This window comes from Mandrillus leucophaeus, unplaced genomic scaffold (assembly GCF_000951045.1).
Source record: "Mandrillus leucophaeus isolate KB7577 unplaced genomic scaffold, Mleu.le_1.0 Scaffold28, whole genome shotgun sequence".
NCBI lineage: Eukaryota > Metazoa > Chordata > Mammalia > Primates > Cercopithecidae > Mandrillus > Mandrillus leucophaeus.
The window spans coordinates 1,021,222-1,044,821 of NW_012102920.1; the positions used below are offsets into that span (position 1 = coordinate 1,021,222).

At 44.6% G+C, this 23,600-nt stretch overlaps 1 protein-coding gene across 3 annotated transcripts in view; it reads right to left on the minus strand.

Moving 5' to 3' along the window:
- The window catches only part of CAMSAP1 (calmodulin regulated spectrin-associated protein 1), a 73,107-nt gene that overhangs the window by 46,302 nt on the left and 3,205 nt on the right, over nucleotides 1-23,600 (minus strand). Inside the window, exons 3-5 of one of the 3 annotated variants that reach the window (XM_011985064.1) lie at nucleotides 10,232-10,312; nucleotides 9,109-9,141; nucleotides 6,255-6,396 (exon numbers count right to left, since the gene is read on the minus strand). In XM_011985064.1, the coding sequence (XP_011840454.1) occupies nucleotides 6,255-6,396; nucleotides 9,109-9,141; nucleotides 10,232-10,312 (256 nt within the window). The remainder of the gene's footprint in view (nucleotides 1-6,254; nucleotides 6,397-9,108; nucleotides 9,142-10,231; nucleotides 10,313-23,600) is intronic. The other 2 variants (XM_011985066.1, XM_011985067.1) reach the window with 2 other exon arrangements.

Here is a 23,600-nt window from a genome sequence, read left to right on the forward strand (position 1 = left end):
TGAGACTGGGCAATTTACAAAAATAAGAGGCTTACTGGACTTACAATTCCACGTGGCTGGGGAGGCCTCACCATCATGGCAGAAGATGAAAGGTACATGGCACATGGTGGCGGCAAGAGAGAGAATGAGAGCCAAGCGAAATGGGTTTCCCCTTATTAAACCATCAGATCTCGTGAGATTTATTCACTACCATGAGAACAGCTGGGGGGAAACCGCCCTGTGATTCAATTATCTCCCACCAGCTCCCTCCCACAGCGCATGGGAATTATGTGAGTACAATTCAAGAAGAGATTTGGGCGGGGACACAGAGCCAAACCTTATCACTGCCCGTTCCACTCCTTCTGCCTGTGGCCTTGGTAAGAGAACATGCAGCCCCATCCCCTACCCTATCACTAAGAGGCTACAGCCCACTGCCACAGCAGACAACAACCACAGTGTGGGTGGTCCTCTGTGTGCCTCCCCAGCCGCCACACGGCCTAGGATGTGTGATTAAACCCAGACTGAGTCTCTGTACACCACAACTATGTAACCATCTTCCACAGCTGGGCTGCACAGTGTCTCTACTTACACTCCTTGGACAACTCTTCACTTTCCCTGGATTTAATACTTGGCTCAGTGACTCACCTATGTTACTGCCTCTGGGCCAGACAGGCCAACTGCCTTCTACTGATCTGTGCCTCCGTCCCACGTTCCTGGCCCATCCATGGGAAGGCTGGCACTGTGGATTCGGCCCCAGCCTCCCTCCACCTCCTCTTCAGGATGGTGCGCGTGGGCACGCTCCCCGGCACTGGGAAGGCACCACCCAGTCATCTTCCTTCCAGGACTGTGGCTGAGGAATCTGGTGTCACTGGGGCTGCCTGCCTTGTGTGTAACCCGCTTGGTCTCTCCAGTTATTTGGGATCTCCTCTTTCCCAGGGGTTCTGGAGTTCATCGTGGTATGCTTTGCCATGGCCCTTCTTCAGGAATCCTGCTGGCCACCCAGTGGGTCCTTCCTACTTGCCACTCATGTCCTTGGGACATTTTTCTGCATTTTATGTTGACTGAGTTCTTTTCTCCTACTTTCTCCTCTCTTTCTTCGTACACTGATCCTTATGTTTCTATCTTTTTTCCCTTATTTCCCATCTCTTTGCTTTTCTGGTTCTACTTTCTGGGAGATTTCTTCAACTCTGTCCTCTAGCACTTCAGTGGCTCTCCCATCTTAGCACCAAAGATTTCCTTCCCAAGAACTGGTTTTCGGGGGCTCTTCAGACTTTGCCAGAGAATTCTAAACAAGCTGTAGCACTCCAACAGCTGTTCTGAGTCTGATGATTCTGTACATACTTACGTGCCACTACCTTGCAGACATCGTTTCCAGAGTCCTGCTGTTGGTTCTGAGGTCCAAACCCTCTCATCTCTAACATTTTCTGCTGCTCACCTGCACCATCTCTGTTGATCTGGGTTCTCATTCAGGTCAGTGGTTTTCCTCAAATGTCAGGAATCTTTGGCTGCCGCTCTTAGTAAGGAGTGAGTCACTGTCGGTCTTTTTCCTGAGGCCGATTTCTGCAGGGAAGAATCCTTCCCCGTGCTGCATGTGGGGCAGGTCTGCATCATGGAGTCAAGCAAGAGAAATGGTGGCTTCTGGGGCAGGGTGCACTGGGAGGAGAACCAGTCTCATCTTCAAGTATGAAGAATTTTACACAAAAGCCCTGATGTCAGTGTCACCTCATCCCCGCCTGCACCTGGGGTCTGAGGCTAGAGTTTATCTGGCTCAGTTCTCCTCAAGAGTGTCCCGCATCTACTAAGGGCGTGTGAGGAGAAAGGCACGAGAAGCAAAGTGAACCGGAGCTCTCACTGCTGGAGACCAACTTTCAAAGAATCCACCCCAGGTACTGCTGTCCACCAGCATCCTTGGTGCTCCATTCTGCTGTCCAGGGTCCTACAGGATGGGCCTCTTTGCTTCCCCAGCTTGACACCCACCCCTCCTCCGCTTTGCTTTTTTTTTTTTTTTTTTAATTACTTCTCCATTAGTGGACTTGTTCAGAGTCCAGATATATCCTAGTTTCATCCAAAATGGAATCTGCAATTCAGTTCCTTATTCTCCTTGTTTGGGAGTGACTTCTGACTAACAGAAATGGACAGAAAACTGCCCTTCATTTCTCCTTCAACTTTTTTTGGGTTTACTTCTATGTTCTTTTTCTGATAACAAACACCTACTCAACACCAACTGGCCCCAAACACTACTTCAGATGACTGGGATACATCAGCGAGCAAACCAGGTAAAACTCTGCCCCTGCTGAGCTCACACTAGCAAGTACCACTACATTTTCCCCTACGGTCCATGAAATATTTAAATGTCTTCTCTGGCTTCCAGGCACTCAATCTTTTAAGATTTTAGAATAACTGTGCATTCGTCAGGGTTCTCCAGACAGACAGAACCAATAGGACATACGAGAGAAGTTTGCTCACAAGATCACAAAGACAGAGCAATCCCACGACAGGCCAACTGCAAGCTAGGGACTCAGGGGTGGCAGCATGCCTGGGTCCAAGTCTGGAAGCCTCAGAGCCAGCGAAGCTGATGTGCAGCCCCCAGGCCAAGGCCAAAGGCCTAAAATCCCCCAGAAGGCCATGGTGCAAGTCCCAGAGTCTAAAAGCCAAAACAGCTGGAGCGTGATGTCCAAGGACAGGAAGAGAGAAGGTGCCCCACTCAGGAAGGGAGAGAGAGCAGAGAGCGAGAGTCCCCCTCCTCCACCCACACTGAGGGCAGGTCTTCCTTTCTCAAGCCACTGACTCACACCCATCAGCCCTGGAAAAACCCTCAGACACACACCCAGAAACAACGCTTCACCAGTCACCTAGGCATCTCTCAATCCAGTCAAATTCACACCTGAAATGAACCATCATTAATTCACAGGCAGGAAAAGAGGCTGCATCTTGTAGCTGCTGAGTTCTCACTTGACCTTACTGTGGAGAATGTACTGGTTCTTTGGGATCTGCTGCAGTCTCACCTGTGGCCTTAATCGACTGCACGTTTTATAAAGGCTCCAGTGCTTGTCTTTACTGCCTCTAAGTGAGCAGATTCCACAGTGGCTGGTGCACTGGATAAAGCCTGAAGTCCTCTATGGCCTTACTAAATTGTCTGCTTTATCAATCAGTTTCTGCTACAAAAGTCAGCAATGTGGCTCTGTCCATTTCTCCTTGTAACTCTGTCATTTTTGTTTGTTTGCTTTTTTGAGACAGAGTCTCACTCTGTTGCCCAGGCTGGAGTGCAGTGGCGCAATCTCGGCTCACTGCAAGCTCCGCCTCCCGGGTTCACGCCATTCTCCTGCCTCAGCCTGCGGAGTAGCTGGGACTACAGGCCCCTGCCACCTCACCCGGCTAGTTTTCTGTGTTTTTAGTAGAAACAGGGTTTCCCTGTGTTAGCCAGGATGGTCTCGATCTCCCAACCTCGTGACCCACCCACCTCGGTCTTCCAAAGTGCTGGGATTACAGGCGTAAGCCACCGCACCTGGCCATAACTTTGCCATTATTTAAAATCCATTTTGATGTTCTGCTCTTACATATAATGAGTTTCAATACAGTCACACCTTCCCGTAAACCGTTCACATGATTATAATTGGTAATGAGCCTGTATCCTTAGCAATTCGCTCTGTCTTAAGATCCCCAACAGACATACAGGGCAGGCCGCACACAATGAAGGAAAAGTCAAATTTATGAACTAGAAGGTAGACTTCAGAAAGCATCCAGGACCAGATGCGGTGGCTCACATGGAATCCCGGCACTTTGGGAGGCCAAGGCAAGCAGATCGCTTGAACCCAGGAGTTCAAGACCAGCCCGGGCAACATGGCAAAACCCTATCTCCACGCACACAAAAAAAATACAAAAGTTAGCCAGGCATGGTTGTATGTGCCTGTAGTCCTGGCTACTCAGGAGGTTGAGGTGGGATAATCACCTGAGCCTGAGAAGTCAAGATCGTCAAGGCTGCAGTGAACCATGATCACACCACTCTACTCCACCCTGGGTGACAGAGTGAGTGAGACGTTGTCTCCAAAATAAATAAATAAATAAAATAAAAGGCATCCAGAACTCAGCAGGGAGAATATAAGAGATGAACACATAAAAGAAGGTCCCATGGCCAGGCGTGGTGGCTCACGCCTGTAATCCCAGCACTTTGGGAGGCCAAGGCAGGTGGATCACCTGAGGTCAGGAGTTCAAGACCAGTCTGGCCAACATGGTGAAACCCCATCTCTACTAAAAATAAAAAAATTAGCTGGCTGTGGTGGTGGACACCCGTAATCCTAGCTACTCAGGAGGCTGAGGTGGAAGAATCGCTTGAACCTGGGAAATGGAGGTTGCAGTGAGTCGAGATCACGCAGTTGCATTCCAGCCTGGGTGACACAGCAAGACTCCGGCTCAAAAAGAAAAAAAAAAAAAAAAGTGCCAAGATAAGACCTGGGGGATGAAGAAAATCGCAACACAGCTCAAGACTCCATCCCCCATCCCCAGTGTTCTTTAATTTGTCTAGTTCTCCTTTTATGTCCATCATTTTAAACATCCTGTTATCTTTCACCCATGTCCTGGTGCCAAATTAGCTGCAGTACCTGCTTTCCCTGCATGGTTTCTGATTTCTCAGAGTTCGTCTTCCAGCAGGGGCTCTTCTCAGTGGGCAGCCAGCATCCCCCGGCTCGTGGAAATGTCCCTGTATAGCCAAGCTGTGCTTTATCCCTGCCAGGGTCCATGAGCTTCACTAGTCCTAGACTACTTGTTGCACTAACGTTCAACTGGCATTCCCACGCCATATGGGTGACACACATCTCAACCGTCCTCTGATCCACTGTGTACCCAAGAGCTGCATTTCCTCCTTAAAGAGCTTCTCCTCCACATCCCCAGAGCCAAGGGCATCTGTCAGACCTCCTTGGTTCACTCCTGGGCAGTAGATGGAGTTTTCCAGTTCTCTTCCCAAGAGGTCCCAGTCACAGCTCCTGACAGCACACAGGCCCAGGGCCAAACGAACATGGAAACCCAGGGCCAAACGAACATGGAAACTCAGGCCCAGGGGCCCCAGGGCACCTACCTGTCCTCCACTGAGGAGTTTTCACTCAATGACAGATCACCTCCTGGTACCTGAGGCTCTCTCCTTCCTTTTTTTTTTTTTTTTGAGACAGAGTCTCGCTCTGTCACCCAGGCTGGAATGCAGTGGTGCAATCTCGGCTCACCACAGTGTCTGCCTCCCGGGTTCAGACAATTCTCCTGTCTCAGCCTCCCGAGTAGCTGGGACTACAGGCACGTGCCACCACATCCGGCTAATTTTTAGTAGAGACGGGGTTTTGCCCCGTTGGTCAGGCTGGTCTCTAACTCCTGACCTCAGGTGATCCACCTGCCTCCCAAAGTGCTGGGATTACAGGTATGAGCCACCGTGCCCAGCCTCTTTTTAAGTGCAGCTATATATTTGTGAAACTATTTTGTCTAAAAAACTGTATTTTCTAGCACTTTTACGCTCAGCAGGAACAAGATCAATGTCAGCTCAATGCACCCAGCGCCTGAAGTCCGACACAAATGCTTCCATATTAGTTCGGGGGGCACCTCTTGGCCTGGTATCTGCCTACTTCAGAATGAAGGGTGCTTAGCAAAACCTAAATCAGAATTCATGCTCCCCCTGGCCCCTGTCCAGACACCCACTGTCGTGCTGGTGATAGTCATTCACTGTCTCTCTCCTCGTTGTTAGGTTGTAAACACCTGGAGGGAGATATGCTGTCATCGGAATGTCCCCAACACCAAGCGTGTGGCAGTTGTTCATAAATGGTTCATAAACAGACTCAATTTTGCATTAATTTTCCCATCCTCAAACTAAGTTCTAGATGATTTTAATCAGTTGAGGAAGGATTTACAAAAGCTACCCATTCTGAGACATAGGTAAAGTCACAAATACTTTCACACATCACTCAAATACTTTCAAGTACGATTTCTCTCTCCCTCTCCACCACCCCCCGCCCCTGCCCCGGGCTAAGGTGATCATCTCTCCTTAGCCTCCCAAGTAGCTGGGACCACAGGCGTGCACCACCACACCCGGCTAATTTCAAAGTGCAGTTTTGTCATCAGATAAAATGCAGGTTAAGCATGAGCACATCATCCCCCAATTTTTTCATCTATAGGCTAACATCCCCATTTATATTAAGGATTCCATTTTCTTTCTTTTTTTTTTTATATGTGGATTAATGTACACTATAATTTTCTTTTAACCCTTTCGGGTCTGTTTCAGGGAAGCGTTCTCCACTCACCATCCAGTTTCATCTGCTCTGGGCAATAATAGTGAATCACAGCTAAGAGAGCAGCACCATCACTGCCGTCTCTCATCAAATCCTCCAACAACGGGAAGTAGGGTGACTGCCTAGCAGAAAGGTGCTCTCGTCGATAGCGGACCTGTAGTTGATAAAAGGAAAACGGTCTCTGCATGTGATGTCTCTTCACTACCATATATGTTACAGGCACACTGTTAGATCAAGAATTAACATAACGCCTAACAGACAACATAGAGAACAATTGCAATCATCTAGAAAAAGTTAGAAACGTCTGGATTACGTACTTTGCCTGGAACATATATGTCAAGATCCAAGGAGCTGGGCTTCATGGCTACACTGGGTAACAGCAACTACTTGCCAGCAATACCAGAGCCAGTCTACTCTAAACTGACCTGGAAGCAGAGGCTGCCACTAGTGCAGGCACACACGGGAAAGGAGACAGAACACACACCTACACTACCGAAAGCTGACGTACTAGACACTAACGAGAAACAAGTTAAATGGTGAACATCCTGACGCTAAGAAGACCCAAGTTACTGTTACTTTTCTAAGTAATATCACTAGCCTCAGTCATTAAGAAAAACACAAAACAGCATTAATATTTAGCTTGAGAAATTTCAGAAGCCAGGTTAGACAAAATTTCTCGTAACATCACCACCACCACTCTATTAACGGCAATGAAGCATCAGGAGACGAAATCCATGCAAGGTGCTCCAGAAGACAAGTGTCTGCTCAAGGATTCTGTGTTTCTGCATTCAGAGGAAGCCACACGTGTGGCCTTCTGCGCTCCATCAAACCCTCAGATCCGCCCCGTATCTGCGTGTCAGCGTCCAAGAGTACAGACACAGGCGACTGACGGCAGGACGCTCAGCCCCAGCCCCACTGCCAAACAGCCTGCAGTACACTCGTGTTTTCTGCATTAACAGCCACAATACAGCTTTAAAATATGGCATTTCTTGCCAACCACATTTTCTCCACAGGAGGAAAATACACGATGCAAACTAGAGGAAAAAACCAGCAATCTACAATAAAAATGACTGAATTCTGAGAGTCATGCAGCTGAATCAACTTGAGGAGAAATTGTCTAAAATCAATAATTTCAAGTTGTTATGTCAGTAAGTACATCATACAGAATAATCAATACTGATGTTTAGCAAAAAACATGTGCAACACATTCTCAAATTTAGCAATAAGGCTTATTTTATGTCAGTAAAATCCGTTTCAGCACACACTTTAACTTGTTTCTCGGAGCCCACGGCACACTCTACAAAACGTGACCCGCCTCATACTGTACCACGCGTGCAAACTCCACGGGTTCCAGCATGCAGTGCACCACAGCATGCGCCAGGCCAGGCTTCCACACAGACAGCAGACACGTGAGGGGTGGCCACAGGCATGCGGGAAAGCACATGGTTTCTTGATTAAAGATGGATGGGGTGGGCTTAAGGTCAGGTGAAACACTCCTGAACTACGAGAGTCCAGGAACTTGTATAGCTGCCTTGCAAATCAGGTGGTTTGAACCTCTAGGCTGTACAGTGTTGAGGTTAGACCTCTAAATCTGTCCGTCTTTCCCAGGCCTTTCCACACTTCCCCTCACTGACCTACCTACCGAACACTGGGGTCAGAAAGTTAGGGTTACGAACTATCTAATAAAAAAGCATTAAGGGACCTACTGCTCTTGGTAACACGTTTCTGTTTTTATAAAACTCCCAAGTGAAACCTCACTTCCTGTAGGACAGATGAAGTCTGTGAGCCCTTGACTAAATCACATAAGTGCTTTGATATTTAGCTCTTCAGTCTTCAGGATTCAAAAAGTTAAAAGATCTATACTGATTTAAAATGCTTTCTTCTTCCGTCTTATTAATATATTTCAAGAGAAGCAAAACGATCTGTGAGCTCCGCAGCAGAATCTACCGCTGCTCAAAGGAGCCCTGTCTCCCAGCTTACTCCCACTGAGGACGGACTTCAAAGGAAAATAGGGGCCCAATAATGACACTGAAGGATGCAGACAGTTAATGGAGTACGCATAAAGCCCTCTGGAAGATCTGCATCCAAAATTCCCGAGACAGGCACCACTGGCACCAAGTACTCTCCCCAGGGGCCTGGGTAACAAACTGGCTCTGCTTCCAGAATGGGCCACCAGGTGGAGCACAACTAGGGTTGGAAAACCAAATGCTATTTTCACCTTTCTTTTTATGTGAAAATTCACACTTAATTACAGAAAGCCTGTGGCCAGGCTGACCTAAACTCAGACCCTTTCCTGACAATAAGGAAATGTCCCTTCGCCACTCCATGCAGACCAAGGCAGCAGGAACAGAGGAGAACAGAGGAATCTGACACGCTGGTGAGAGCCCCTCTCTGCAGCCCTCCAGCCCTAGTCTACCAGGTGCATCACCCGCATACCTGGACCACCCAGCTGATGGCTCCTAATAGATGTCATGTTAAATACCACAGTCAGGCAAGGTAACATCAGAAATAACAAAATATAAAGAGTAACTTGGGCAACTAGACCACTTCTCATTCTCTCTGTATCTATCACAAAAGAGAACGCCTTCTCATTACGTGCATGTTGATCACTTAAAGAAGTAACTAGGAAACTGGGTGAAATGTAACTTAAGAGTTCCAAAGTGCCATATTACAAGGCCTATTCGGCTCAGAATCAGGCCAATTCTTGTACTATATAAATAACTCCAAGGTGGGACATTTAAACAACAACAACAAAAAAACAAAACAAAAAAAAAACACTTTTGGGTGCGAGCAATTTTTAATGGAAGCAAGTGATCGCAACAGGATGGCTCTGTAGATGGCAGCTGGAGGCTCGGGGTTCACTTACAGGCACTAACTTCCAATACCACTTGGAGGGAGACTGCTCAGGAAGCGAGAGAAGGAAGGCAGGAGAGGAGCATCAGCAGAGCAGGTCCACGTGTGGACGAGGTAACACACACTTCCCCACGGCGTTTACACGGCAGAGGCGGGAGGGCCTCTGGTAAGCAAAGTCTTCCCAGTGTGCGTGGCCATAGGCATGTTGTATTAGCAGATGATTAAAGTGGAAGATCACGAGTCACCTCCACAACACTATTCTTTGCAGTAGCAAAGAATACTTCGGAAACTTGGTATGGGCTGGGTACCAAAAGGCAAGAAGTCAGCTCTGACGCGGGAAGGGCCTAGTGCTTAGTCTGTACCCATGTGTTAAACATGACCATCTGAGGAACAGGGAGGAAGCTCGATGCTTAAGATCCAGACGAGGGAGGCACACCAGGCAGCCTGACACACCCGCCCACCCAGCTAACAAATGCATGGCCAGGGGCCGGTGCCCCTGGACGGGGAAAAAGGAACAGGGGAAGGCGGCACACTGCCCTCCAAAGGCGAGAACTTATAGATGGTCGGGCTGCATCTTGTGTGCACTGAACTGAGTGAATTCAGTCACATGTGCTTGCAAAAGAGAAAATAATGTCAGAGGAAGAAAAAGGCTAATGGCTGGAAGGTGCAGCCCAGCCATCACGCCACTTCAGGAGGCATGTAGGGTTCATCCAGCAGAGTGATGGCACAGGCACACAGGTACGCCACCGGCTACGCTGCACCTCACGGGCCATTCAAGGACTTTCCGGGGGCATCTTTAGCAATGGGCAATTTTCCCCTTGTTTGTTGACTTGTGGAAGCTAGCGCCCAGGTGGGCCCTACGTCCCTCACTCAAGGTTCCCAATTCCCCCAAATACCCTCACCCACCATAAAGTTCAATACAAAACACCCCTTCCCAGGGAGAGACAGGACAGGCTGCCGTGGTCACATCTCACTGAGGTGTGGAGAATCAGCCCACCAGGTGAATCCAAGAGACTAGCTGCTTCTTTGGTGAGTAAAAATAGAGAATAAGCAAATGATGGGAACTAACAGAATTCTTTAAGATTGGGAGCAACATTAACTTAGCGCATTCCAGAGAAACTAAATTCACCCTTTACCTTTTGATGAGCTGGACTCTCCAATAACTGCTGTTTTAATTTCACTTCTTTCTCTGTTATCTCTCTCATTTTAAGATTTACCTAAAGTAGAAGAGAAATGCATTAAAGAGGTAATTGCTGTCCCGCACCACTGTATCTCCACAATTATCCCCCAGAGACCCCCACTTCACCTGATTTACCTCTGCCTCCTAGACATGGGCATTGTTTAGGCCAATTACACAGACACAGAAGTACATGGATTCCCTGTGATCCACAACAAGGTCCACCTGTTACCACCAGGAAACCACCTGCCCCGACCCCCACTCCGACGCCAGCGCAGTGCTCCCCCTTCACTGCGGGGCGGAGTCACTGCATCTTGGCAGTGGTCACCCACCGAACAACTGCTGTCACACAGCTCAGCTTCTCCAACACGAACAGCAAGTGCCACTTACAAAACAGTCCGGTGGAGACATCTCACTGAAGAGCCTGACTTGTGACAGGATGACCAGGTCACACATCCCAGACCATGCAAAAATCATACCAAATCAAATCTAATTATAAAAGTTTAACTATAAACCCCTTACAAATTACTTCAACTTCTTAGAAATTTAAGTATTCTCTCCTATAATTCCTAACTCAGTATCAAAATTGCAATTATGAAGTATGGAAAACACACTCGGCAGTGCTTAAAGGGACGAGGTAAAAGCCATGATCAGACGAAAAGGCACAGAGCTGAATGCTTCGTCATCAAACAACACAGACAAGGGAGTCCACCACGCACATCAAATCAGGAGAATGAAAAGTGTCTTTAAAACTAAAAAAAAAGACAAAAAAATCAATATAGATGATGTAAAATTCAATTAACGAGAAAGTAGAAGAAAGGATATTTAAATCCACGCGAAGTTTTGTATGCATGATTGAAAGAGCCCTTCGCAAAGGACGAGTGTGGCTGCTCACACGTATAATCTCAGCTACTCGGAAGGCTGAGGCACGAGGATCATTTGGGCCCAAAAACTGGAGTCCAGCCTGGGCAACACAGCAAGACCCTGTCTCTCTTTTAAAAAAAAAAAAAAGGCCTTTGGAAAATCTAATCAAGAAAATGAATGAAAATACCAATATATAACATGAAACAAATAGTCACATTTTTGGAGGAAAGTCAAAGCCACTAAAAAAGCACCATGTAAAAACACACCCTTCTTAAAATGCAAATTAATTTGAAATTTTTAATGAAACTAACATTTTAAAGGAAAATATAATTATACATTACCAAAAAAATCAAGAAGTCTAAACATAGTAAATCAAACATTTGCTTGTAACTCTGATCCCTGTAAAAACAACACAGAAAACAAAATCTAAAAGCTGAAAATCCACAGGACAAAGAAGGAAAGAGGGGGAACCCTATAAGCAAGGGAAAGCTACACAGAGCAGAGTCAGTGCAGTCCCAGTGCTGGGGAAGAGATGCCAGGCAGGGGCCGTGCAAACACCCCCAAGATGCCTCCCATCCTCAGACCAGAGACAAGGCTGCAGACAAGACAACGGTTGAGAGTCAGCGTCTAAAACAGTTGGCGCAAGAACTGTCAGCCCAGTCCCACCTCATCTCACAAAGCAACCCCAGCAGCACCACAGAATGGAGCCACATTTTCACCTGAAAGAAAATTCAGACAACCTAAAATTTTATATCCAGCCATATCTTTGGAAAATGAAAGCAAAATAATGTCTTTTTCAGAAAAGAAAAAGCTGAGAGAATTCAGTAGAACTGCCTGTAAAAAAAAAAAAAAAAAAAATGCTAAAAGAAGTTTCTTGGGCTGAAGGAAACGATACAGATGGAAAACAGTTTTATTAAATCTCTACCTTATCGTACAACTTATTTTGTATTCCGTGACCACATGGTCAGCAGGCACCAAGCACCTCTCCTGTGGACCAAATGACAACAGTGACCTTGGGACATGCATCTGTGCACCTGACTTGAGTTACAAGCTGAGCCACTAGCAAATCAGTTATTCATATTTGCAAACGTGTTAAGACATCAACAAAAAACCAAAGAAGTGTTTTTTTTTTTAAATGAATGTCTGTCACTAAAGGAAAACTACTTGTTTCCAGTAATAAAATATGAATTTCAGAAAAAAAAAATTAAATTTTGGAAAACTTATTTCTGCCACCAAAAGCTAGATAACTTCCTAATATATAAAGGCTTTTCTGATTAGATTGACGAATTTTTTTTTTTTTTTTTTTTTGAGACAGTGTCTCGCTCTGTTGCCCAGGCTGGAGTGCAGTGGCACGATCTCGGCTCACTGCAAGCTCCTCCTCCCGGGTTCACACATGGCAGGGTTCTCCTGCCTTAGCCTCCCGAGTAGCTGGGACTACAGGCGCCCGCTACCATGCCCCGCTAATTTTTTGCATTTTTAGTAGAGACGGGGTTTCACCGTGTTAGCCAGGATGTTCTCGATCTCTTGACCTCGTGAGCCACCTGCCTTGGCCTCCCAAAGTGCTGGGATTACAGGCATGAGCCACCACGCCCGGCCGAGATTGGTGATATTAAAGAATATAAGTTTTGATACTGTAACATGAAGTGTGACAACATTTGGAACATCTACATAACTCAGTGAAACAATTTTCCAAATGACCAAAGCATGAAGGTGCAAAACCCTGGGTGGGTAAAAAGTCCAAGAAAAATGCAGGAACCAGAAATGGTTACTATAGCAATAATAGAGTATAAAAAACTCACTGATCTAGTACCCAGAATCTACAAAAGAGCAATGCAATAATAAAAAGGCAATCCAATTTTTAAATAGGGAAAGGGTATGAATTCCTCCAAAGAAGATATACAGCCAGGCACAGTGGCCCACACCTGTAATCCCAGCACTTGGGGAGGCCAAAGCAGGTGGATCTCTCAAGCTCAGGAGTTCGAGACCAGCCTGGGCAACATGACAAAACCCTGTCTCTACAAAAAATACAAAAATTAGGCGTGGCGGCCCACACTTGTAATCCTAGTTACTTGAGAGGCTGAGGCAGGAGAACTGCTTGAACCCAGGGGGCAGAAGTTGCAGCGGGCCAAAATCGCATCACTGCACTCCAGCCTGGGCGAAAGAGTGAGACTCTGTCTCAAAAAAAAAAAAAGCCAGAAAATAACAAATGTTAGCAAGGATGGGGAAAACTAGAACCTTCAGATGCAGCTAGTAGGAATGTAAAATGGCACAGCTGCTGTGGAAGACAGTCTGGAAGTTCCTCAAAAAGCTAAACACAGAATGAATACATGACCCAGCAATTCCACCCCACGTACATACCCAAGAGAAATGAAAACATGTATTCACATAGGAAACTTGTACATGAAAGCAGCATTATTCAAAACAGCCAAAACGCAGAAACACCACAAATGCCCATCAATTGATAAATGAATAAACAAAATAAGGTGTAAGCACACAGTGGAATATTATTCAGGCATGAAAAGGAGTGAAACACTGACACCCGCTACAACACGGATGAACCCTGGAAACATGCTCCGTGAAAGATGCCAGGCATGGAAGATCACATACTATATGATACCATTCATGAAAACTGTCCATCCAGACTGAGCAAACCCATGGATACGGAATAGACTGGTGGTTGCCAGGGGCTGAGGAGGGAATGAGGTCTGGCTGCTAATAGGTACAGAGAGTTTTTCGGGAGTGATAAAAATGCTCTGGAATTAGCCAGTGATTATGACTATATAGCTGATATGGTTTGGCTCTGTGTCCCCACCCAAATCTTACCTCAAACTGTAATCCCCATAATTCCCACATGTTGAGGGAGGGACGAGATGGGAGGTGACTGGATCATGGGGAGGTTTTCCCCATGCTGTTCTTGTGATAGTGAGCGAGCTCTCATAAGATCCGATGGTTTTATAAGGCAGTTTTCCCCACTCTTGCTTGCTCTCTCACACCTGCCACCATGTAAGATGTGCCTCTTTCCCTTCCGCCATGATTGTGAGTTTCCTGAGGCCTCCCCAGCCATGTGGAACTGAGTCAATTAAACCTCTTTTCTTTATAAATTACCCAGTCTTGGACAGTTCTTTAGGCAGTGTGAAAACAGATTAATACAACATCCTTATGAATATATTAAAAACCACTGACTAGGCCAGGCACAATGGCTCACACTTATAATCCCAGCACTTTGGGAGCCCGAGGCAGGCGGATCACTTGAGGCCAGGATATCAAGATAAGTCTGGCCAACATGGCAAAAACCTTGCCTCTACAAAAAATAAAAAAATTACCCAGGCACAGTACCACACACCTGTAATCTCAGTTACTCGGGAGCCTAAGGCAGGAGAATCCCTTGAACCCAGGAGGCAGAGGTGACAGTGAGCCAAGATCACACCACGGCACTCCAGCCTGGGCGACAGAGCCAGAGTCTCTCTCTCTCTCTCTCTCTCAAAAAAACAAAACAAAACAAAAATCCACTGACTAGTACACTTCAACAATAGTGAAGTTTACGGCATGTGAATTATCTCTCAAGTTTTTAAAAACATTAATTGATGATAGTTTCAAATTCCACATAATAATCTTTGAGAAACTATTGTTTGTCAAGTTTTGGTGTAACAGCAAAAACAGATTTGCATACTTCTCAGAAAAGACTGAAAATACTATCCCCTCTTCCAATTATATATCTACATGAAGCCAGATTTTGTTCATGAACTTCAATAAAAACAACATATTGTAACAGATTAAATGCAAAAGCAGATAGGAGAATCAGCTATCTTCTCGTAAGCCAGATAGTAAGACACTTGCAAAACTGTAAAATACTGCCATCTTCTTTATTTATTTCCTTAATTTATTCTGAGATGGGGGTCTCACCCTGTCACCCCGGCTGAAGTGCAGTGGCACGATCATGGCTCATTGCAGCCTCAATCTCCCTGGCTCAAGCAATCCTCCTGCTTCGGTGTCCCAAGTAGCTGGGACTACAGGTACACACCACCATGCCTGGTTAATTTTAATAATTTTTGTAGATGGGGTCTGACTATGTTGTCAGGGATGGTCTTGAACTCCTGGACTCAAGAAATCCTCCCACCTCAGCCTACCAAAGTGCTGAGATTCCAGATGTGAGCCACACACAGCCCCTTCTAATTTGTTTTGAAAAGTAGTTATTTTTCACTAAAACATTATTAGTATTAATATGAAATCAACTTACTGTTATTTTTAAATAAGTATTTTTAAACTTTCTGATTTTTAACTTCTAGTATGGCAAACATTGATAGATTAAAATTGTCTTTACAACTTCGGCAAGATGCATTAGCTCACACCTGTAATCCCAGAACTCTGGGAGACCAAGGCAGGAAGCTCGCTGGAGGTCAGGTGTTTGAGAACAGCCTGGGCAACACAGCAAGGCCCCATCTCTATAAAAAAAAAAAAAAAAAATGTAAGTTATCTGAGGTCCACAGCAATTTAAGAGTATAAAGAGGTACCGGCGAGGCGCGGTGGCTCACGCCTGTAATCCCAGCACTTTAGGAGACCAAGGTGGGCAGATCACCTGAGGTCGGAAGTTCGAGACCAGCCTGACCAACATGGAGAAACTCCATCTCTACTAAAAATACAAAACTAGCTGGGCATAGTGGCAGGCGCCTGTAATCCCAGCTACTCCGGAGGCTGGCAGGAGAACTGCCTGAACCCAGGAGGGGAAGGTTGCAGTGAACCGAGATCACGCCATTGCACTCCAACCTGGGTAACAAGAGCGAAACTCCATCTCAAAAAAAAAAGAAATAAAAAGAAAAATAAAAAAGAAAAGGTCCTGAGACCAAAATGTGTGAAACTCTTGATGTATGCAAAGGAATTAAGAACAAGAATGAAAATTATATGGATACATATTAATGACTTTTGTTCTCAATTTTTAAATACTTTAAAAGACAAAAGAAAGCCATAACAGCACAGCTGGGGTTGCAGCAAAATGAATGACAACAGTGACACAAAGGTCAGCAAGGAAAAGACCCATCTTCTATTTGTGCAGTGGCATCACTTTGACTTGCAGGCAGCCTGCGATGGTCTAAAGATGCAGACAGGAAGCCTAAAGCAACCCCTACACAATACTGCAGGATAAAAGGGAATACTAAAAAAAATCCAACATGAGCCTTAAAAGAGGAAAGAAAAAGAAAAGAGAGAAACAGAAACAGACCAGATGGTAAAACCAAGCCGTATGGATAATCACATTAAATGCAATTGGTCTAAACACTCCAAGAGATTATCAGATGAATAAAAAAGCAAGAGCAACTATACAGCATCTACAAAAAATTCACTTTAAAGAGAAAGACAACGAGAGGTTAAAAGTGAAAGGAATGAAACACACCGTGCAGCCACTATTCACAAGCACTCTTGAATCCACATCCACATTAAATGAAGTAGACTTTTGGGACAACGATTATCACCAGTGATAAAAAGCGACATCTCATAATGACAAAAGGGTTAATTCATCAACTAATATCAAAAACATGAATATGTGTAAACATAACAGACTTTGAAAACACACAAAGCAAAAACTGACAGAACCAAACGGCAGGTTACAAGCGCACAGCTCAGGACCTTCCACCCTCCTCTCAGATTAACCTACTAATAGGACCAAAACCAGGAAAACGGTGAAGGAGACGCAAACACCACCAACAACCAATCTGCACTGACACTGAAGACACGCTACCTTCAAACAGCAGAATATTCTTTTCAAATGCATATTAAACATTCTGCAATGGAAGGCACGTGGCGGACCCTAAGTCCCAATAAACTTAAAAGGTTGAAAATCACACAGAGTATGTTTCCTGACAACAGAATTAAACCAGAAATCACAACACAAAAAGCTATCTAGAACCTCTCTTTAAGTGTCTGGAAGTTAAACATCCGACTTCTAGATAACCCAGTGATAAAACAAGAACCCACAGGAGAAACAAAATATTTTAAAGAGAATGATGAAAGACATGGCCTATAAAAATATGTAACGCACAGCTAAAGCACTGCTTAGAGAGGAATCAACAGCTTTAAATACCTGTCTTAAAAACGAAAACCGGCTTCAATAACTAACTCCCCCCTTAAAAAATTAGACAAGGAGAACAAATTAAACCCAGAATAGAAAATCATAATAAAGGTAAAAGGAAATTAAGTATTAAATAGAGAAAATAAAAACTAAAAGCAGATTTTTAGAAGATTAATAAACTTGATAAATCGGACTAATCAACGTAAAGAAAAATAAAAGAAATTGCCAACCTCAGGAAACAAACAGGACTCTGTCACTAGAGATCGCAGGTATATTAAAAGGAAAATAAAGAAATACAAACCTTATGCCAATGAATTCAACTACTTAAATAAAACTGACCCCTTGAAAGTCACAAATTACCAAAGCTGACACAATGCTAAATAGAAAATCTATTATCATATGTATATTAAAGAAATTAAATTCATAATTAAAATCTTCTAGGAAAACTCCACTTCCAGATTGCTTTACCAGTGAATTTAATATTTAATTTCCTTTTACTTTATTAATACTTCCCAACTCACTGTTTTAGCCCAACATTACTCTGACACCAAAACAAGAGAAATACATTATGAGAAAAAAAACTACAGACCAATATCTGCCGAGAACATTGACACGAAAATCATCAACAATACATTAGCAAATAGGATCCATCAATATACAAAACAAATAATAAACACAACCAATTTGTATCTGTCCTGGGGATGGAAGGGCTGGTTCAACATCTGAAAATCAATTAACATAAATCATTGTACCAACACACTAAAAATGAAAAGCCATATAATCATCTCAATAAATACAGAAAAGGCATCTGACAAAATTCAATATGTATTTGTGAAAAAAATACCCTAAGCAAACTCAAAATAGAAGGGAACTTCTGGCCAGGGGTCGGAGGCCGAGGTGGGCGGATCCTTTGAGCTCAGGAGTTCCAGATCAGCCTGGTCAACATAGCAAAAATCCCCTCTACAAAAACTGTTTTAAAACTTAGCCAGGCGTGGTGGTGTGTGCCTGTAGTCCCAGCTATTTAGGAGGCTGAGGCAGAAGGACTGCTTGAGCTCAGGAGGATGAGGCTACAGTGAGCTATGATCATACCACTGTACTCCAGCCTGGGCCACAGGGTGAGACCATGTCTCAAAAAAAAAAAAGAGGGGGCACAGGGGCAGGGAACTCCTAATAAAGGGCACCGATGAAAAAAAATTACAACCAACATTCATCATTTCAATGGTTAATACAGTAAATCTTTATTCCCTAAGATTAAGTACAAACAAAAATGTCTCCTTTCACCAATTCTATTCAACATTCTACCTGAGGTACTAAACAGTGCAATAAGGAAAAAAAAAAAACAATCCTTTATAATTAAAAAAGAGCATACACCTTAAATAGCAATACAAATGACTTTATACACAGACAACATGATCACATACGTAGAAAATCTTAAGGAATTTTCTCAATGCCACTAGAACAAATAAGTTGAGCAAGGTCACAAAATATAAAGTCAATATACAAATTATTAATTACATTTCTACAGACTAGTAAACAACTGGAAAATGAAATTAGGAGAACACCATTTATAACAGAATCCAAAACACAAAAGAGAATAAAGTTAAACTATACACAAAATGTTACCCTGAAAAACCATGAAACATGGCTGAGAGAAGCTGTGAAGCTGTCAAGTCTACACAAAATGAGCGATACAAGCATGTCTGTGGAGACCTAGAATAGTAAAAACAATTTTTTTTTTCCCCCTGAAACGGAGTTCCACTCTTGTCACCCAGGCTGGAGTGCAGTGGCATGATCTCGGCTCACTGCAACCTCTGCTTCCCAGGTTCAAGAGATTCTCCTGTCTCAACCTCCCGAGTAGCTAGGATTACAGGCATGCACCACCATGCCTGGCTAGTTTTTTGTATTTTAAGCAGAGATGGGGTTTCACCATGTTAGGCAGGCTGATCTTGAACTCCTGACCTCAAGTGACCCACCCACCTCAGCCGCTCAAAGTGCTGAGATTACAGGTGTGAGCCACCACGCCCAGCCAAAAACAATTATTTTTTAATACAATGGATATGGCTGGAAGACTTAACATTGTCCAATTACAAGTATTCCTATAAACCAGACACAAACATCAGCGGAACAGAACAGAATCCAGAAACAGACTCACATATATGTGGTTTACTGATTTTCAACAAAGCTGTCAAAGTAATTCAATAAGGAAAGAAAAATCTCTTCCATAAATGGTTTCAGAATTGCTATCTATATAAAGAAAAAAATGAATCTCAACCCTTCCCTCACATCATTCATAAAAATGAACTCAAAATGGGTCATAGAGGCAAAAGTAAGAGCTAAAACAATAAAACTTCTAGAAGAAAACATAGGAGAAACTCCTCACAACCTTGGAGTTGGTCAAGATTTCTTCTATAAGACACAAAAGGACAAACCATAAAAGGAAATACTGATAAATCAGGCTACAAAGAAAACTTTAAAAGCCTTTGCTTGGTTTTTGAAACACAGTCTTGCTCTGTCGTCCAGACTAGAGTGCAGTGGCATGATCTCAGCTCACTGCAACCTCCACCTCCCTGGTTCAAGTCTTGCCTGCCTCAGTCTCCCGAGTGGCTGGGATTACAGGCACCTGCCATCATGCCTGACTAATTTTTGTATTTTTAGTAGAGACAGGGTTTCACCACTTTTGGCCAAGCTGGTCTTGAACTCCTGACCTCAGGCAATCTGCCCGCCTCGGCCTCCTAAAGTGCTGTGATTACAGGTGTGAACCACCACACCCTGCCAACCTTTGCTTTTTAACAGACACTGTTAAGGAAACAAAAAGGTGGCCAGCCTGGGAGAAGATCTTCACGATACACACATCTGACAAGGCACTTGATTCTCAATATATACATTTCTAAAAACTCTTGCAACTTGGTAAGACAACCCAGTTAAAAACTGGGCAAAATATTTGAAAAAGCACCTCACAAAAGAATGGAGACAAGCATCTTAGGAAAACACAAATTAAAATGACAATGAGAGACAGTTACACATCCACTCAAAGGGCTAAAGAGAAAAGACGGACGATAACAAATGTAAAGCAACTGGAATTCTATCTTGCTGGTGAGAGTTCTAAATGCTACAATCACTGGAAAACATTTTGGCCATTTATTCTGAAGACTGAACTTACATATACTCATATTAACTTATATATACTCATCACATGACCCAGCGATTCTACTCCTAAATTTTTACTTAAAGAAATAAAAATATGGCTGGGCACAGTAGCTGACACCTGTAATCCCAGCACTTTGGGAGGTTAAGATGGGTGGATCATCTGAGGTCAGGAGTTCAAGACCAGCCTGGCCAACATGGTGAAACTCCATCCCTACTAAGAATACAAAAATTAGCCAGGTGTGGTGGCGGGCAACTGTAATCTCAGCTATTCGGAGGCTGAGGCAAGAGAATTGCTTGAACCCAGGAGGCGAAGGGTGCAGTGAGCCGAGACCTCGCCACTGACCCTCTAGCCTGGGCGGCAGAGTGAGACTACGTCTAAAAACAAAAAAGAGAGAGAGAAATAAAAATATATCTGCACACAGAGACTTGCACACAAATGTCCCTAGTCGTTTTATTCAAAATCGGCAAAAACTGGAAACAACCCAAGCGTCCGTCAACAGGTGGACGGATAAACGAACCAGGGTATGCACACGACGGAACTCCACCAAGCTCCAGCAGAACTTCTGACAGACGCAGCGCCACGCGCCAGTCTCAGAAACACTTGGTTCACTGGAAGAAGTCAAACACAAGAAGAGCACGTGCCACACAACTTCACTTTTATCAAAACCAATCCACAGTGAAGAAGGCAGATGAGTAGTTACCTGCATTGGGGTAGAGGATTAACTGCAAAGGACCGTGGAAGAGCTTGCTGAGGGTGATGGAAACATTACCTTGATCGTGGCGAATGCTAAACAAACGACTGCTTATCAAATCTCTAGGAAACAGATCCACTGACTTCATATAAAATACATCTCAGTACAGCTTTCTTTAAAAAAAAAAAAAAAAAAAAAGACAAAAAGAGGCCAGGAGTGGTGGCTCACACCTGTAATCCCACCATTTTGGGAAGCCAAGGCAGGAGAATTGCTTGAGCCCAGTAGTTCAAAACTAGCCTGGGCAATATAGCAAGACCACGTCTCTAATCAAAAAAAAAAAAAATTTTAATCAGCCAGGCACTGTGGTGCATGCCTGTAGTCCCAGCTACTCAGGAGGCTGGGGTGGGAGAACTGCTTGAGCCTGGGAGGTCAGGCTGCAGTGAGCCGCAATGGCACAACTACACTCCAGCCCGGGCCACAGAACGAGACTCTGTCTCCAAAAAAAAAAACAGAGAGAAAGAGACAACAACTGGCTGGGCACCAATAAAAAATAAAAAGAGCCCCTGCAAGGTGGTTCACGGTGAAACTTCAGAGCACCCAGGAAGGAGGAGAACCTGAGTGAGGTCATCCGGGTCACACACAGGACAGGGAACCCACACAGTAGCGGATTCCTCAGCCTGGAAGACAGAAGACATTTGGGCAACCCCCTCAAGCTGGGGAAAGGGCTTCCATCTAGTTACACAATCACCAAGGAAAGGTGGAGGAAGGCTCCTTCAGAAGCTCTCTCAGAAATGGTCATGGAAATGCACAGCATCAGCCTTTCCTCAGGCGGCAGGAAGGCTCCTACACCCAGGGTGGGGACCCCGGCCAGGAGGAGGCGGGTGAGCGGCCTGGAGCAGAGGTGAAGGGAGGAAAGTTCAGGATGGCAGACACGCAGGTGGCCGGAGCAGAAACCATGCAGGCAGGGGCAGGACACAGTCCCAGAGGGACGCCACAGAGACTGAGGACGTGGCCATTCCCCCACAGCTGCTGCAGGGGACGACACAGAGCCAAACCCAAGGAGGGAGTGACCCAGGTGTGGGTGTGAGAAGCTGAAACCTGCACTCAAATGCAGCTTCGCACAGCAGGCATCTTGGAAACATGGTATCTATGCCCAAAAGGAATTCAGACCTTATGCATCAAAGAATTGATGCTGGAGAAAAAACTCACCCTTATGGAAATCATACCAACCGCCCCAAGCTTATTAAACAGGCAGCAATTTCCAGTGGGGAGAAAACCCACCTGCACAGTGTAAGCTTTGGGGCACAGCTCAAAGCCAGTGAAGCATCTGAGAACCCATCATGGAGAGTGCCTAGGAACACAGTGCGGGTGAGAGGCTGCTCAGGGAACCGGTGCTTCCTACACACCGGGGCATTCACACTGCAAAAGGTGCTCTGGAAGCATTCAGCCGGCATCACATCCTGCACTGAGGACTCACACCCAGGAGAAAGTCACACAAGCAGAAACCACTAACGTAAGGATCTTAAATTCCTATGGAAATGCCAAGAAAACAGTAAAACATGGAAAACACTGAATACAAATGTAACTAATGCATGAGAAAAAAGAAAAGGTCATGAAAACTAAAGCAAATATTAACTCCAGGAAAAACAAAGCATAATACAAGGAAAGGCACATGAGCTGTGAAAATGGTGCCTGACCACAGGAACATCAAGTCTGACCGCGAATGTGTCCAAAGCTGTCAGTGCAACCACAGGGGAATGAGGAGGAGGGCAATGGAGGGCCACTGTAACTGCTGTTTGTCACAATCCTACCTCAGTAGATCATGTCCACAAATGAGGAGTCAGGAGCCGGAAATACAATGTATTTCTTTAAAATACGGAGGTAGAAACAGTAGAAACGAGAATAGCACGGAAGGAAAATGATGCCTCTGGGTTACAAGGAGACTACCTTCTATTTATCTGCCAAGTCCACAGAAACACAGAGGCCAGCAACAGCCTGAAAAGTCACTTATAAATGCACAACAAATATGAAAAACGTGACCAAGCAAAGGAAAAAGAAACATACTCTCCTGCCCAAAGAAATACGGCAAAGAAAAATAAACATACCCTCCTGCCCAAAGAAACACGGGCAAAATAACGAACAAGCGATTCACCAGAGAAGTAGGGTAAAGAGTCAGACAGATGCTCTATTTTCTGAACTACAATTTTACCCAGAATTAAGCTTTTCTATGCCTTTACCATAGAAAAAGACAGTATTTTTCACCTCGCAAATGGGCAAGTAATTTTTAATAATGTCCAAGATATGGGAAAACATGGGAAAAGACAGCTACACAAACTAATAGGAAGGAAAATGTTACAATCTTTAGGATCAGATTTGGCCAAAAAAAAAAAAAAAAACAAGCAAACAAAAAAAAAAGTCCTTAAATAGGAACAAGCATTCCCCTCGTACGAACGCGGCCTGAGGGAAATCATCGTGGCTGGACAGAGACTACCGCACAGACAGAGAAGGGACAACTTGACCTCCAGCAACACTGAGATCACAGAAGGGCCACGGGGGAGTCACTG